Here is an 18,044-nt window from a genome sequence, read left to right as displayed (position 1 = left end):
ATCACAAATCAGTCATAAATCCCAAATTTGCCTGAAAGGGCTTCACAATCTGTACAGCAGACGACACCCTCTGTCTTTAGACCATCGGTTTAGAGAGGAAAAACCTGCCCATGAAAAACTTTACCGGAGGGGGGAAAAAAGGTGATACTGTAGGAACAGCAACAAAAAGGAGATCCCTCTTCCAGGACTGAAAGACAAGCAGTATGTATATCATAAGTACAAAGAAGCCAGAAATAACTATATTAAAATGACACTATGAATAAACAGAATGGCAATATTAGGTTAACAGATTTCTAATGTATATGAATCCGGAAAGATGTCAAGCAACTCCTAGATGCTGCCAAAACAGGTGGGACTTGGGCCACCATCCACACAGAGTTAGAAGAGACGAGAGGTGAAGGATAATTGTCCTGGAGAGGGAAAATCAGCATTTTTCAAGCTCAGAATCAAGCAGCACTGGAGTGAAGTTGCAATAATAGCAAATATTTTAGCACAAAAGACAAAAAATAATTAACATTTCCTTTAGTAAGAGAGGAGGAAATTCTTTGGCCTTTGTAATTACTTTTCCAAACCAGACTTCTGTCACTTCTATCCCTAGTTTGAGGAGATAACTCAGGTGAGCTGCATAGAAGTAGCCTCTTATATTTGCTTAATGGTTGACTTGTGACTTTGCTTTCAGTATAGCTCTGTCACAGTTTAGTTTGGAGCCCAACACAGGCGTTTTTGCATTGGAAAATGATTAATATGTTTTTGAAAAGATGCCTTTATGCCATATGACTTGGGGAGTAAATATCCTTCCAGCTCCAAGGACTTGAACCTCTCCCGTAATGCTACTGGAGGGCATGTTTTTAGTTCAGCTCATATCAACAGTCCCGATCCAGAAACAGGTTTGTCTCATGGAGCCAATGTGGAAACATCTGACCCACCTCAAGGGCATTTCTGGCTTGTATCCCTGCGCCTTGAGTGAGTCACTTGCCGCTGTGTTTGTCCAGCAGGTAGAGAAAGGCACGGGCAAGACACTATGTGTATAAGAGGGTGTGAGGTCATTTTAATCAGTGCAAATCCAGGGGTGTTAGTTAGGGACCTAAGTAAAGGTCAGGAACAATACAGCTGCCTAGAAATACCACAGCACAGACAGTGAATGTGGCTGTTTGTGTGTGTGTATCTTATCAGGAAATTGTTAATTTTTTTCTTACTTAAAACAACAATAAAAAATACCCATAAGATTGTGTACTGTGCAGATTAAAATTCTCTAGGCATCAAATCTGTGTTCTTTCCCGTTTTATTCTGTATCACACATATAGACAGATACACAGACATAGCCCAGCTGTTTGTCCTTCAGTTATGTCATATCTGGATTTGGAGCGACACTCAGATCCTCATTACATGTGACCCTGTCTTTCTTTACCCTAGGACAAGCTATGGATTTTACAGTGACAACTCTATAACAAATTGCTTTACAGGGAGCAGGTGATGGTGGCGATAACACTCGTCATCCGGCCCTCCCTCTCTTTCTGTCTCGCTTTGAGCCAGCTCCAGCTGTGGTCTTTAAGAGACTCAGAGGATCCTATTCTAGGCCCATCTCATGGCCTGGGCTAAATTTGGATAGAGAAAACAGGATGAGAGGGAGGAAAAGAAAAAGAGAGCAAAAGAATAAGACGGAGATTAGGCCAAGACAGTCTGCAGCACAGATGAGTGCTCAGATGTCAATGATTGTTGATTGCTGTAGGACGAGCGAAGTGATAGCAGTCATCACCGATAAAGACAAGAAAATGGAGGGCTCGCCAAACATAGCTTTGCCATCTTGCAACTAGTCGTAAATTTGTGGTTTAACTCATGACAGGTTACGTGCTCCCTCCTTGACCTCAGTTTTGTCATCTCATTCACACAACATGACACTGCAGCCATGAGACCATGTGTCTTATTGTATTTCTGCCATTGTGCACCGCACAGTCATAAAGTACAGCACTTACCAGGTCTGCCCAGGAGGGACATGTGGCTGCAGCAGTCCTTTTCAAGTTCAAGTTCAAGTTCAAGTTCATTTATTTATATAGTGCTTTATCACAGCACGTCTCACACAACCTGACAAAGTGTGGATCCAACATATCTGCATCAGTCTTAGAACAAATTGCGGCAACATAAGGTTTTCATGTCCACTCCAGGAAAAAAAAAAACAGGCATTGCCAACTTTCTGAGGTTAGTCACTTAAAAAGAAATGAAACCTACTGCTCTGAGATTTATTCTTATGAAAAAAAACTTAATTATTACCCTTCTTGTCATGTGGAATCCTAACAGAAGAAGAGCCAAGATCCATTTTGGGGTCACGACAGATAGCTGGAATAAAAGTTTTTAAAAAGGCATTGTGTTTTATCCAAGTCATGCAGCCCAGAGCCTGAAGTCAGAGTTTGAATATTAATGCATGCAAAGACATTTCAGGTCAATGCAGATATGTGAGACAAGCTTTGAAAGTGAGGCATAAGTACTATTAAAAAATAAAAAAGAAAGCAAAAACCAAAATGATAACCTGTACTGTACAAGTTATCATTAGCATTTATTTCACTAAATGCAAACAGTTTTAGTATTTCTGAAAACGGTGATACATGTTTATGTCTTCTGCTGATTGTTGAGGAGTGTGTCCCTGCAGAGAACAGCAGTAGTATCAGTAGTTCAGAGTATAGTACCGTAGAGTCAGTGGCCATGCTGGCAGTGACAGCAGTGAGGACGTGGCCCCTCACAGCTCATCAACCTGAGCCTGTGTTTATGGAGGCAGAGAAAGATGGGGCTTTGCTGGAGGACCAGGCATGCCTGTGCTGGATTTGGGATGCGGCCCTGTTGTCCTATGCAGGAATGTTAATTAGGTGAGCTGAGCAGAGGAGAGGTGACCCGTCCCGTTAACCAGCCAACCCTTCCCCAACAACCAGGTGGGGGATTTAGTGTGACGGAAAGCCAAGTCAGCGTGTGCTCTGCATACATCTGCCGGTGTGGATGTCAGGGAACACTGACTGACTGAGAGTGTTTGTGTTTGAGAGAGACGCTATAGACAGCATAGTGTGTTATTATAGCACACACAGGAGATATCTATCAAGAAATCACCTGTATTTTCTATCCACTTTTGAAATTGCAATCTCATCACCACCACCCACTTACTCTTTCTTAAGTTGCATCACTTAAGCAGCATACCACAAGAACACTGTTTATAGTTGAAGCAACACAGGGCGCAAAATAACAAACAGTTCAGTCCACTTAAAGATTTCTTAACATCTTTGCAACTAAGGAGCAGGAGGACTCTCCTTTTATGAACATATCCACAGTACTAACTTTACATCTGTCTTTTATGGTGCCAATTCATCAAGTCCACATTGATACAATCGACTAATAACAGTTTATTGTTTACATATAAACTGGAGAGAAACAGTGAGTCAGTCTGCATAGTCAGTTCAAGGATCTTTGTACGTCCTGGTCTGCTGGAAAAAGTGCAGTTACTTATTAAATACTGACCTCTAGCGGACACTCTGTGGCTGTACAGTACTAAAAATACTTCTACTGTGCATCTACTGTAGGACACTACATTAGCGGAACTTTGAACATCAAATAATTAGCATATCTGCAGCCTTATGTTTTATTCAAATGCATTTATATTTTTAGAGATTCATTTACAAGATTTACAAGTTATACTTTACTTACTAGATATAATATTACAAAATACAGATTAATTTATATATACAAGTATTACACAAAATACATATTCCTGCAAGCGTAGAAATATGTAAATGATGAATACATGGCAAACTTTGGGATTAATTTATTAAGTCTGTCACTTTCCAGCATATACAGTACTGTAAAGGATTTGATAAAAGAAGAGATAGCAAACATGGCAGTTATGTTAAGATATAAATCAAAGCCATGGAAAACTATAATGTACTTGCGGTGTCTTATGATGGTTTCTTATACACGAATCACTAATATTAAACAAACTGTACAATGATGACTGCATGTAATCTGAGCCTATATGATCTTTATCATAATTGTGCAACATTAAAGTAATACATGAGCAATGCACAGTCCAACAGTGATTAGATTATCTGTGGTATAAAACTATTATACATTAATAACTAAGGAACAGTAATAAAATAAACTATACATTTTTATAAAAACGACAGCTACAAATTACTTTACAATGAAATGAGACTATGTAGCATACATTGGTCCAATGATGACTTATTAAATTTGGTCTGATGATTATTTGTTATAATATTAGCATACATACTTGAGACAAAGTATAAGGGGAAAAATAGTACCTCGTCATTTAATAAGTTGTTGTGTATTCTTTGGAAACATGACACCATAAAAAAAGAAACAGTATGCTGTGCCCAACATACAGTATTGGCACATTTTGAAACTAAAACTATCTCTTGTAGCTGCTCATTAGTACCAACCCCTTAATAACTACCTAACATAGTGCCTCAACGCATATAAAAAAAATCTAATAAATACAAATAGCATAACAGTGTGTGAGGGGACCTCTGTTCTAATAAGCACAGGATATAAATCCTTTCATCTACAAGACGTATCTCAATCTCAATTATGAGATGTGAATTAAGCTGTGATGTAGCAGAGCAGCAGCTGACAAATTTATTGCCATCACTTAATTAGATGAAACCACCATGTCCAGTTCTTTGACTCCCTCCTGGCCGGAGGTGAGGCCACAGCTGCCTGAGAGTGGGCTGTCGGAGAAATGGCTGGCAGATCTGGGCACCGCAGCCGGGGAGGGAGGGGCCTGGGCCAGACCGGGCTTCTTAGGGGGGATGGGTGGAGGATTGCCCCTATCTGCCCTGGGGATGGTGGGTGATCTGATGCCCTGTGGAAGTACTGCTGCAGCCCTTCCGATGACAGGAGACAAGGGCGCAGCCAGGCTGCGGTAGTCTGTACCGAAGGGTGAATTGTTTGGTGCCGCAAGCTTTGCGGTGGCGCTCTGCTGGACAGTGGTGAAACGAGACAGGACTTGAGTGACTGTGCTCCGGGCCATCTGCTTGACTGGACTGGCTTCTGGGGAGGAGGTGCTGGTCACCGGGGAGAGTTCCTTTGGTGAGAGAGGAAGAGCAGGCTGTGTGGCCTGGGACTGAGGTTCTGGGTCAGTGGTTCCCTGGAACCTGTGACGAGCAGCGTGGAAGCGCTGGTTGATCCCAGCCTGGTAGGGAGACTGGTAGCTACCAGGACTTGGGCTGCCTGGTGGACGCTGGGCAAGAACAGGCGAGGCACAAGGAGAGGAAGGAGGGAGAGTGGAGGGGGAAGCATTGCAGGAGGAGAATGACATCTGAGTCTGATGAACTGGAGGATTTTCGTTGCCATTCTGTAGGCAAATCTTCTCTGAGAGGGTGTTGTTTGGACCATGGTGACCATTGGTCTCCACTGGACAATGGTGACCGTTGACTTTAGGTTGCGCAGGTGGCTGGTTTCTGTCTTCCTCAATGTCCTCGACCTTAATAGTGTCTACTGCTGTCTTTCCTGGAGGAGCTTTTGTGGCCCACTCCTTTCCTCCTGCCGCTGGAGCTGTATCTCTCATCATAGTCACTTCCTCCAGGCTCCTCTTCAGCTCTTCTACCTGATCATAAAATGGGGAAAAAGATCAGTTTCATGCAGAAATGTGTATGAGCCATGAAAGCTTATTTAATTCCTTTGCTTTCACATTAGATGAAAAAAAAACTTGGGGTAGTTATAGTGTGCCACCTGCTGCCAGAATAGGGATGAACATATCAAATTGTCCACACCTGCTGTTGTAGCTGACAACAGTGAGCTTCCTCCTTCTTCAGTCGTGAGCGGAGTTGTTCTCGCTCCGTGTCAAACTCAGCCAGCTGCTCCTCCACCCTCGCCTCCATCCTAAGGGCTCTCCTCCTCTCATCCTCCAGCTCTTTCTTCAGGGCCTGACAAGCCTCCTTTTCCTAAATGAGAAAAAGTTTTAGTTTTTTAGTTTTAACAAAAGAATGCAAAATCTGACTAAGCCTAAAATTTGTGACATACAGTACAACACAGGGAAAGTATGCTGAGGCAAAGAAAGTTAAACGGCCTAACTTGGATTCAAATATTAATACCTTGTCAAGTTTACGGCTCAGCTCAGTCAGCCGGTGACCCTCTTCCAGAGCTCGGGCACTTGCCCACTTGCACTCTTTGGCCAAAGCGCAGGAGAGCTGTTTGTGCTGGGCCCGTTCTTCTTCTAGCTGGTCGGTAATCCGCCGCTGTTCTTTTTCCAACCGCCGGACCTGGCTTCGCTCAAACTCCAGCTAAAAGGACAGGAACAAGCCAGACAGTTTGAACAAACTTGTCAGAAGCTGGCTGCATTTTTCTACACAACTCTACCAATCTCTCACTGACTCCTATTAGATTTACACAGCACATTTAAGAAAAAAAAATACTTGCAGTGCAATCAATGCCACTATTAATAAGAGTGCACCTGTTGTTGTAAGCGCTCCCTCTCCTTCTCCAGGATGTAAGTGACATCATCTCCCTCTGCTGTGTCCTCAGCATGCCTCCTCTTTTCCTCCTCCAGATCTGCAATGACCTGAATCAAACACAACAGGGAGACAGAGAGTCAAGAATGAAACAATCTCTCTTACGTTTGGTCTGTTTGGTATAAAGGCCAATAGTAATTATTTGAAGCTATGCGATGACTATGTTGTAAGCAAAGATGCTGGTGGCAACTTCGGTAAACGACTACATAGTTCTTCTTTCTGTCGTTTTACAGTCTACAATGATGGAGTGCTCTGCCTTTGCTCAATTCTAAGATGTAATGGAAATTATTATATTATATACATCATAATAATTCTATATATATATTATATAATTATTATATAAAACCTTAAAAGATTTAAGACCTTCAGATATAAGACTTTTTACTATCCTTAAAACTGTCAGGTTTAGCTTCTACTGTAATGTGATGTGATTCATTATGAAATCAGGTGACTATGACATAGTATGTTTCATCCCAGTCTATAAATAGTGGTGTGTTCTCTCACTCACCTACATGCTCACATGAAACAAAAGAAAACCTGGAAATGTGGCATCACTATGCAAGTATTCTTTTTTTTCCTCCTTTGTTATGTTTATTACTCAGGACCTGTGAAGTACTTTTAGTACACACTTTTGTGTGTGCCTCTTGGAATTAGTTCATGCTCAAAACAATGCTGTTGAATTTTGTTTCTACCATTCCTGGAAAACATTTCAGAAGTAAAAGGTTTTGATGGCGAGGGACGATTTAGCTGATTAATTCTGTGCTGGAAGGTTTTATTGCCATCAGGGTTGGATTTTTAATTTTCCTATATTACACATATTTAGAAAAAATGTCCACAAAGCCGTAGTAGCATTGCACCATGCTGGTTGCCTCCTCCACATATGTTTTTTGTTATATTCTCTACCACTGAGGCCAACTTTTATTTTGCATGTTTCCCATGTTTTTTTAAGAAATCTGCATAAGGAACCAGCTCATTTCTGCCTCCTCTAATTAAGAATCTAACAACCCGACTCACCCTCCTGTGCCTGCTCTCCGCTGCGGCCAGCTGGGCCAACATCTTCTCTTGCATCCTCCTGCAGTGGCTCACCACCAGTTTGAGAACCACCAGAGGGTTGGAGGTGGAGGAAGAACAGCCTGGGTCCTTGTTCTGGCCCCCAACGACCTCGCTGTCTCTCTGCAAGGCCAGGAAGGGGTCGCTGAGGTTGTACCTACCATAGCGCTCCTGGATAAACAGGTCTTTACGCTGGGCCTACAGAGATGAAGAGAAGAGTGAGATGGTACAATCAGTTAGCTATGTGGTAGGAAATGTTGATGAGTGGAGTAGTGTGGTTGGTTATGCTCGTGCATAAAATTGTGTTCTCTTGGATTACTTTTCTGGCTTCTCATACTTAACCATTTCTCAGCCTTCACTGGATACTGACACTTGTATCTACATTTTTGAAGATGCATTTTTAGACATGTTTGCGGAGTGGAAACTATTGAAGGGATGGCCATGACATTTGGTGCAGATATTCATGTTCCTCAGAGGATGAATTGTAATGATTTAGATGACTTCCCCTCTAGCACCACCATGAGGTTCACATTTGTGGTTATGAGAGAACTGTCTTGATATCCACTGGATGGTTTGCCGCAAAATCGGGCAATGATGTTAGAATTTAGCCCAAAGCGCATCTGTGCCTAAGTACAGCCTCCGAAATTTTATCATGGCCATAGACCTTTTGTTCTCAACTTAGTCTATTCTCTGCCTTGAGCTGCAAACTAGAAACAGCACCCGTGAATAATGTACTCAGTTATTCAATTTTTTATGACATTATTTGATAGTTATAAACCCTGAAAGTTCAGATTTTAGTTAACACATGCTGCTGTCATTTCTCTCCCATTTAAACAGGAAATTGAATTCTGCGTTCAACACACCATGATCGACATCTCTAATGCTAGAGTGATAAATAAGAAGTAGATAAAGGGAGAGGAAATGCATTAAAAAGAAATACAAGTGAAAGACTGCTAGCAGGAGGAAGGAGCAACAGATGGTGTGTGTCTGTCTATCTTTAGCAGGACAGCTGCTCTGGACTGGGCTTCGGCCAAGGCGGACCTGTTCTCTGTTTAACTCATGACAAAGGAGGGATAATAGCAGCAAGACATTTCAGATTCAGCAGATACCTTTGGGCCTGCTGTGAAAAGGGGATGAAGTGAGGGAGGGAGAGAGAGACAGAAAGAGAGAGAGGAGGGCTAAAGCAGAGCTGGCAATGTGTCTTAGTGAGGTTTCAACAAAAGAGGATCAAGAGATTAGAACGAACAGTATCCTCTCTGGCAGGGTGAGGACAGAACTCTTGACGACTGATACCAAGATTACTTTAGAAGTTTAAAGTGTTGTGGGCCTGTAGAGCAATATTCTGCCATTTCGCTGTTCTTACAAAAGCCCTAAACCGCTCACTATGTAGGTGGGTGTTAGCTGAGCACACAGGTACAACATGACCCCTCTCAAACAGGGTTATACTGGAGTAGAAATATGACTATTTTTACTAGGGATCCAACATTTTCTCTTCCAGTAGCGATTCCGATGATACTGATTGGATACCAGTATTCTTTATTGTGTGGACCTTATTAAACCATTTTTATGTAAGGTAACATGAGGACAGGGATTGCTGTGGCAACCCACTGTGACCTGGAGCATGTAAATGATATGGGGGAAACAGAAGTTTATAATGACACTGACAAAGAAACCTAACAGATCAGTCAGATCATGGCTGAAACTTGGTGCACTTAATTTGCACCTTAACTGGTGCAAATCTGAGCAGTGCATCCCCAATTTTATGAAGACTATAATTAATAAGGATTTCTTAGAGCTGCATGTAACTGATTTAAACGTCCGACATTTGCATCAGTAATTGAGACATTTTGATGTCATCTTGATTAACATTTTACATATATTTATGTACAATGACAGATTTATGTTAAGCAACTGGGAGCACCAATGTGAAAAAAAAAACAACAAAACACTTAGAAAATAACAAAATCTATAATTGTACCGACTACAAATATATAGAACAGAACAGGCTTTATCAAAACAAATCACAATGGTTTTAACAAATTCTATGAAACTGGTTCAGCTGGGTTGTTTGAAAAAAAAAAAAAAATACAGGGAGGGACGATGGATGACTAAAGACAGAAAAGCAAAGTTCAAACAATATTCCACGAGAGTTCGTGGGATTTGCGATTGTCGTTTTTCTACATCTTCAGTATTAGCTCATCTGGCACAAAGAGAGGATGGCAAGGCTGTGAGGCTTTGCTGCTGTTATTTGATCCAGTCCGCTGAGGATGGTGTGAAGGCGGATCAAACAGCATGACGGGGCGAAACAGGAAAACAAAGGGTGCCCAGGAGAATTCAAAAATGCATCTCCAATGTGGGCGCTATTTCTAAAGCCCAGTCAGCACTCAGCACCTCAACAGGAGCTCTGTGTGTGATTCAGAATATCTAGTGGATGTGGCATATAGCCCTTATGCGTATGGAACACAAGTTGGTGGAAAAACATGACATTTGTCTGCAAAGATTTTTTTAAAGCTATAAATGGAATACCTTGAGCAAGATTACACGCTGTCCATCAATTTGTTATGGCTCTCATTATTTTCTTTTTTCTAAGTTTGAAGACAAGTCTTCAAAGACAAATCTGTCTACAGACTTTCCTGTTCCCATAAGTGACTGTCTACTCTGTTGTGTCACTTTACAGACAGAGATTAAATAAGCTTAGATCAGGGTTTCCATTCTTGACACTAACGTCGCTCAAGGATATACACTCAGCCTGACTCTCATTGGTGCAGCTGCATGTAGCAGCAGCACGAAAATAACCCTTAATTTGTAAGCCATTGTTCGTACAGGGGAAAGTAATTTGAAATGTACAAAGAAAATACAGAAGGTAGATTTTTTTTTTTTTTTACTTTTAGAAGTTTCTAGAAGGACTGTTAATTGTTTTCCTTGTTAATTTCTATTTATTCAGTCTGTACACATTACTGGATAATTAGCCTTTAAATTGTCAGGGTTTTTTTTCCCTAATTCACAGGACCGCTATTATACAAGTTCACTCATAAACACAGATTCTGCCTCTCTTTCCCTTCCCCAAACCTCAATCTACAAACAGACATGCACATCCACAGCACAAAGAGAGGCTTTCTTCCTCTGCATCCATCCTCCACTGCTGCAAACAGGGTGGAGGAAGTGAAAAGGGTTTAGAGAAAACAGTTTTTAAACGTTTCTTAATACTAACACCCAAATCTACCAGAGCATATTCATTACATCATACTGTACCCGTAAACATTCAGTGCATGGCTGTTATGCATCATAGTCTACCTCCATTATTCATGCTTTTGTCTGCTGGCTACAGTTCTTGGCAACCTATGTGCTTTTGCTTGAGAAGCCGTCCTTGTGCCATGGCTGCACTGGTTCCAATCCAGCTTATCTTTTGCTGACAAATGCCTGGACCCTTTCAGTCGTGCAGTGTTAGCGACAAGATCTGTATTATACTGAGGGAAGGTGATACATGAACTTCTGACCCCTAAGGTCCTATATATTTCACAGCTGCTTATGCAGATTGTTAAATAGTCTGAAATGCTCATGCATGTAACTAAACTAAAAATACTACCCATCATAACATGCCTGTACTGTAGCAATGAATGCTACAGTAACTAACACGGAGTACAATTAGATGATGTATTTCAAAGCTAGGAAAGTTAATTTTGGTATTTCAGTGTTGCCCCATTACTAAAGAGCATACAAGGTAAACCTGTCTGATGTTCGTCCATTTGGAACCACACCATGTGATCTTGACAGTTAATTAAAGGCTTATTTCCATATTTGAGTCCCCTTTGAACTTAAAGTAAAGACATATTCTTTTCCCAAAGCAAAGGCACTTCTGGATCACTGCAGGTCTTTGTGTGCCAAACACGAGCGTTGCCAGAGACTAACTTCCTTTTGAAAGCCACAGCATGAGCAGCTGCAGAAGTGAGTCACAAGGGGAAAAATGCAGCGGATAGTTAGAATGCCATTGATAGTTCTGCATAATTAAATTTAGACCATAGAAAAGCCACATCATTAACTTCACATCCTGCTCTTACACTATATCCTGTAGAACATCGCTGATAAGAATGTTAGATTTTTAAAAACTCTGAGAAAGGACACAGCACATGAAAACTTGCCAGTTCTCATACTTAACCAGATGAGCAAAGGCTTGCAAAGCAAAGAAGTGAACAGTTCATCATGTGAGGGACAGTTTATTAAAAGACATGCATGGTGTTATTACCATGGTGATTTGTGGCTAAGATAAACACTTCTTGCATGACACTCAGTTTAGCAGTGACACGTCAGTTAAGACCAGCACGAGCAACATGACTGGACCTACTTCTCTAATTACTGTGGTTCCATGTGCAGTCTTATTGTTGGAACAAGAAAAAGAGTCTGTAGCCATGCTAGCAGCTCTGTTAGGTTATACTTAGACACAGCAGTGCTTTTAGCCAGATGCTCACGTCAGCAAGTTAACATGCTCACAAGGACAGTGTGAACATTTTAGCAGGTATGATGTTTACTGTGGTCATCCTCTTAATTCAGCATGTTAACATGCTAACTTCTTGTAGCTCTAAGCACAAAGTATTGTTGAGGCTGGTCATAAACCAAAGTATTGGACAAATAAAAATGTCTATCTGATGACCACATTGGTTGAGATGTGAAAAGATCACCAGAGCTATTACAGTTGATCATAAACAGGAATGCTTGAATCAAATTTTATGGCAATTCATTCAGATTGTTGCAGAGACATTTCTCTCAAAACCACAGATGTGAATCACATTGTGGCACTACAGGAAAAGTCAGGGGATCTCTAAAGTCAACAGGATTCATCCTCTAGGGACTAAGAGTGTCTGTAAAAATGTCTGTGCCAGTCCATCCAGTAGCTGTTGAGATACTTCACTAGATGAAAACTTTGACCTGCTGGTGGGACTTTACAAAAGATCAGGGGATCACCAAGGTCAATAAGCTTCATCCTCTGGGGACTATGAATGTCTCTATAAAATATGGCAAACCATCTAGTAGTTGTTGAAATATTTCAGTCAGGTTCAAAGAAGTGGACCAACTGACAGACATGATTACCACCCGTAGAGCCTTCTGCCACTAGCATTGCTAAAACCAAAGGAATTATGGGGTGTTGTTTTTACTGATAACAATCTACTTTCATGTGAGGGTGAGACCACAAATTCCCCACCACTAATTCCTTAACAGCAGAAAGGTATGTGTCCTGCAGAGAAGAAATAAGTTTTCGCTAACTCTCTGCAGTTCATTTCCTACAGGTCAGTGATTATACCCTTAATTAAAGCCCTGTTTAAAGAGTTAACACTGCAGCACTGATTCAATCCCAGTCTTGAATGGGTTAACAGTTTACGGTGGAGCCATGAAAGAAGCACAGCCATATTCCCCTCAAGCTCCAGTTAAGGCCACTGTTTATTTGTTCACTCCTACTCTCGCTCACATTGAGTCATCAGGCACCCAGCGTGCTGTAACTCTTCTTGCCTTAGATGGCCAGATCCCAGAAGAGATGTAGGAATGTGGTCTAGACACAACACATGAACATTCAGCAGTAGGCTGTCTTAGATGGCTGCTTTCTAGTCTGTTCTTTCAATGGGGCATTTTACACCAGGAAGGTGAATGGCATCCTAAGAGCTTAATGGCTGTAAGGCTCAATTATTAATAGTAAGAATAAAGTCTGCAGTGTAGAGTAAATGTTTCATAAAGGTGCAGTTATCTTTTGCATAAATGCTGCATCATTAGTTTGCTTGTTCACTGCTTATCTTAAAATTATGTTTTAATAACACTGTCAGAGTGACACAGTATCCTGATATTCTGTTTAATGAAGCATCCTTAAGGCCGTGCAAACAGTCACTGAACGCTTGAGTATGTGGGCCTGCAGCACACAGCAAAGCAAAGAACACAGTGTGGGAAAATAGCCTTACAATCCTATAATTGAAATGCAGCATTAATCTTGCCTAAGTAAGACATCCTAAGGTTGGAACTTGGTGCTATGTGTTGGAACTGTATGTGTGTGTGTTTGTGAGCTTTCTCTAATTGAGCTTATGATCAAATTTACCCGGGTGTGCCTCCTAATTTCAGCTTATGAAGAAAATAATAAGACAATGTCCCAAAAGATTCCCCTTTCTCTACAGACACAGACACAGTCTGGAGAGATCTGGAGGAATGTTAAATTTACAGTCACAAACAGATGGATTTGTCATTTCCATAGTTACAGGTTTTCTTTTTCTTTTTTTTCTTTATAGCATATTTTATTTTTAACAGGAAATGAGTACCAACAGGACAGGGTTACTTAGATTAATCTCAATGGTTTTACCCACTTTTCCCTCATTTTGCTGCCAGTTCCTTCTGTACTTTAGGTCCATTAACACCAAAACTGGCATCCATAGCTCTATATATCCATTACCCAACAAACATATCTTAACATGCTCCCATAACCGACTCATACAGGCTTGAAAAAGTGCCAGTTCAAAGCTGGTATGTTTTTCCTTTGAAGAAAACTGCGTCCATGGTGAGCAAATTTTCACGGCACTACAGAAACCTCTCAAACCACTGCTGCACCATAATCCATTTCTGACATTTTTGTTTATCCCATATAATATGACTACATGTGTTTATGTTTGTCATGAGTGACCAAAATAAGAAGCTCTCCAGGAAAACTACAAACTGAAGCACACAGTGCTGCAGCAATATGCCACAGGTGTGGTTTAAGAGGTTTCTTTGACACTTTCCCTGCTGTGAAAAAGTAACTGGCATTAATTCAGCCTGACTGATTTTTTAAGCCCTGGGGGCTGCGAGTGTTTTATATTAACGAGACAGATTTTGCACCCAGAGTTATTTAAATGTTCAAATTATGTTACTAGGTACCTTTAGGGCATCAATGACCAGGTCTCGGGCCTCCAGCTCTCCTTCCAGGATGCTGAAAAGCATCAGCAACTCTGGCTTGGTCAAACTCTCCATGTTCAGCTTGGACTGTGAGGACAGAAGATAAACAAAAAGAAGTTGGTTGAAAAATTTACTTTTAGATTTTATTTCTTAAAATTCATACACATGGGCACATGTGGCAGTTTAAATGATTCTTGTTCATAAAAATATTTAACCTGTACATTTTTTTCACCACATTATTGCTCAACTCAAAAGGGGATACACAGAGGAACTACTAATCACTGCTTCTTGTGTTTTCCCACAATATCTCAGTTAATTCATTTCATCTTGAAACAATCCTTTTTCCGTTTTCCAATCCTCCCCAAATGGGACACTCAGACATCTGATCTATCTGATCAAGCCCACTGATTTATGAGCTTCATGTGGATATGTGGTTATTATCCTGGGATAGGATAATAACCAAGGAGTAATTTTGCAGACGAGAATGACTGTACAAAATATGTAGTAAATATTTTCTCCTGTTTGAAAAGAAACCACACCGGTTACTTTGGATGTAGGTCAGAGGTGCATTGAATGCCTCACATATCTCTTAAAGTGCTCCAGGTGTGTGGGTGTAGCTCAAGCAAAAAGTGAGGATATAGTACCAAAAAATACAACTACTGTATAAAAAATGAATAAAGATATTTTTTTTCAAGAGCACAGTTTATAACTGCGATTGTACAACTGAGATTTGAGGGACTATATTTTATATTCAAGTTGCTTGTTTCATTTCCCTTGGAGGTTTTGGGTATTTTAGTGAGCTGACACAAACATGGCAACAATACAAAATGACAGGTTCATGAGGCGCAGATGAATCACTTATCAGATAAGAGACAGTAAATACTTAAAACTGACCAACTTACACATGTTAAATATAATATTGCTTTGTTTTTATTTCCCCTCTGTAGGGTCCATTCATAATGGTTGCCGTGACAGTTACTTTATGCTGGAAATGTGATGTGGTCTCTTTGTTGTGTGTCTGCACTCTAATCTCACAGCTGTGTTGGTTCTGCTGACAAGCCCTGCGGTCTCCACACCTCAAACATCCAACCACACTCTGGCCAAGTGAACGTATGCGGGCCCCCCCTTTGAAATCTGATCAAAGCTGTTGATGTTTTTACACTAAGCATCCTTTTCAGATGAGAATCCTCATATGGGATGTGCAGGATGGATGAGCACGGCTCTGGCTGACTATTTAATAACAGAAATTTACTCCAGCTTGAATCACTGAAGTATTCTTTTTAATATGTGGCTGAAGCATCTGAAAAATCTCCCTCTCTGCTGTTTATGAGACTGTGATCCACACCTGAACTAGCATTCATTCAACAGGCTCTGCTCTGAGCAGCCTGTGATCACCACAACTTTCCACATCATGAAGTCATCAGGAGGGGGTGGGCTGCTCTCTTGGAGCATTGGTTGCATAATGAGAGACAGGAGCCGCTGGCCTTTCATATTTGAGCTTGTAGCTAGAATATTTCCCAGGCATCTTCAATAACATTGGCAAGAAAAGGAGCCTGAAAGTGAACTGTGCATTTGAAATATTTAAATATGCCGTGACACCCATGCAGCACAGTACGCAGAAGTGAGAAGAGGAATGAGCCATGGCTCTGGTGAAGTGCATCTACAGCCTAATCCCTACAGCAGCGTGCTCTCACAAAGAAGGCACACAGCGTTTTAGTTCTGCCTTCACCAGCACTCATGGTTTGTGGCTTAACCACAGGGGTAAAATGCTAATTAAACTACAGCATACACACCTCCCTTGGTTTTAGTTTACAGGCTTGCTCGCTAATTTCACAGGCCGTCGTAATCACTGTGAGAAGAGTGTGCGCTCTGTTATGAGAAATGTCTGGCCCAGTAGGAGCCTACATGTGTCATCAGGCTTGTTTAGATCCTCATCATTTTAAAATTATTTCACCTAATCCCCTGAGTTAGAACTGGTAATCATGAGGGTATACAAACACCGAGCAACAGCATGGGAAATACAAATATTCCCACACGTTCTCGTAGCTCCACCTCCGATCAAAAGCCCTGTGTCCGTAATCCTTTTTATCCATGTTTGTTTTAAGCCTGGTCAGCCATGTGCCTCCTCTGCAACACTGTAAACTCATTAAAAACACACAGCAGCTTTTACTGCAAAAACATATGTTTTGCTCCAGTGTTAAGAGGCCCTTGGTTTCTAAGTAGCTGCTTGATAGTAGATAGATATATGGTTTATAGGTAAGCTGCTCATGTTGAACCACAGCAAAAGTCACACAAGTAATATCAGAGAATTTCAGATGATGATCTTACTGATTTTAAGTCATAATCATTTTAATTATACTTATACGCTTACAATTTAGACACTGCAAAATGGTTCAGTGCCTTGTCTCTGAAACTGAGAAACAACAACTCGTGCATAAATTCATGTCTCAGACTGTGAAACCTCCTTTTTCTTCTTTCTTCTTTTTAACCTGAGAGAAGGGTCAACAGAGGGGAAGTACAGCCTGAGAGGTCTGCTGAATTTCCTTGCTCTGTTGATCCGGATGGCCGTCCAGATGCTGCATGTCTGGATACTAAATTGGATTTGGTAGCCAACCTAATTTTTGTGTAAGCCATTTACTTACTCACTCAGTTCCCTACCTTTGGGCTTTGATACAGAGCCTTGTCTTAAGAAAATAATATTAAAAACATAACGTTGTTGTAAAATACTGGAGTAATAAGCACTACTAGTTAATATAAATAAATAAAAACCGGAGCCGCTGTAAATTAATTCAAACAGCGTTATCATGAGGCTCAAACGGTGACTGTGAGTGAAGGAGATAACATGTCACTGTCGGTTTTCTTCTTAGCCGAAATGGATAAAACTTTAACATTAATGTATTTGTGCACGAACAAAACACATCTTTGTTATCTGATCTTAAGAAGCTGCAGTCCAAACGGTACGGCCTGTAGCCTTCACTACTTCAGCTAACTACATCTTTTTTTTTTTTTTCTTGTGTCTAAGACGCGGTGAATCGCTGCAAACGATAGTGTCTAACTTCACACCGCCAACACTAAAACGTTTTGTGTAGGTCTTCTTACCTTCATGTGGCCCTCTGGGGTCTTTGAAAACTCCAGCATGAACTTTTCTCCTGTCAGAAGATTTGTTTCACTTGATTTGCGTCCTGTGATCCCGACGCAGCGGAACACTAAACGGCCACACTCTGTTCCAACTGACAGCTAAGATAGCCAATAGGCGAGGGAGAGCTCAGAGCGTTGACCAATTAGAGACGAGATTACGGGTAAAGGGGCAGGGACAGTGGCGTCCCACCTCTTGGACTTTGGTTGGATTTCTTTGTTTAGTATTTCTTGAGTGCCTGCCTCTTAAAGAGTCTCTCACAGGCAAGTAAGGACTTTCAGCCAGCTATTTTAACCACTATACAAGTATTTTCGCCGGACGAAATTATAAAATATGGCCTATGGTGTGTTAATGGTCCTTATAGTGACGATAGATAGAGATAAAAAACATGAAAACCTCAAGATGAATACATCAACCTTAGAAGTAAGATGGTGCAAAGTTGCATGGTT

General features: G+C 41.0%; 1 protein-coding gene across 1 annotated transcript; it reads right to left on the bottom strand.

Annotated features, from left to right (window-relative positions):
• Positions 1-3,786: 3,786 nt before the first annotated feature.
• On the bottom strand, positions 3,787-17,668 carry LOC121179946 (CTTNBP2 N-terminal-like protein). The gene is made up of 7 exons (XM_041035111.1): positions 17,559-17,668; positions 14,442-14,546; positions 7,521-7,754; positions 6,449-6,556; positions 6,090-6,278; positions 5,769-5,939; positions 3,787-5,602 (listed from the first exon to the last, which is right to left on the bottom strand). The coding sequence occupies exons 1-7, from the start codon at positions 17,595-17,597 to the stop codon at positions 4,646-4,648; spliced, it is 1,803 nt and encodes a 600-aa protein (XP_040891045.1). The 5' UTR covers positions 17,598-17,668; the 3' UTR covers positions 3,787-4,645.
• Between the last annotated feature and the right edge of the window lie 376 nt (positions 17,669-18,044).

This window comes from Toxotes jaculatrix, chromosome 3 (assembly GCF_017976425.1).
Source record: "Toxotes jaculatrix isolate fToxJac2 chromosome 3, fToxJac2.pri, whole genome shotgun sequence".
NCBI classification, from domain to species: domain Eukaryota; kingdom Metazoa; phylum Chordata; class Actinopteri; family Toxotidae; genus Toxotes; species Toxotes jaculatrix.
This window is presented reverse-complemented; position numbering and strand designations above follow the sequence as displayed.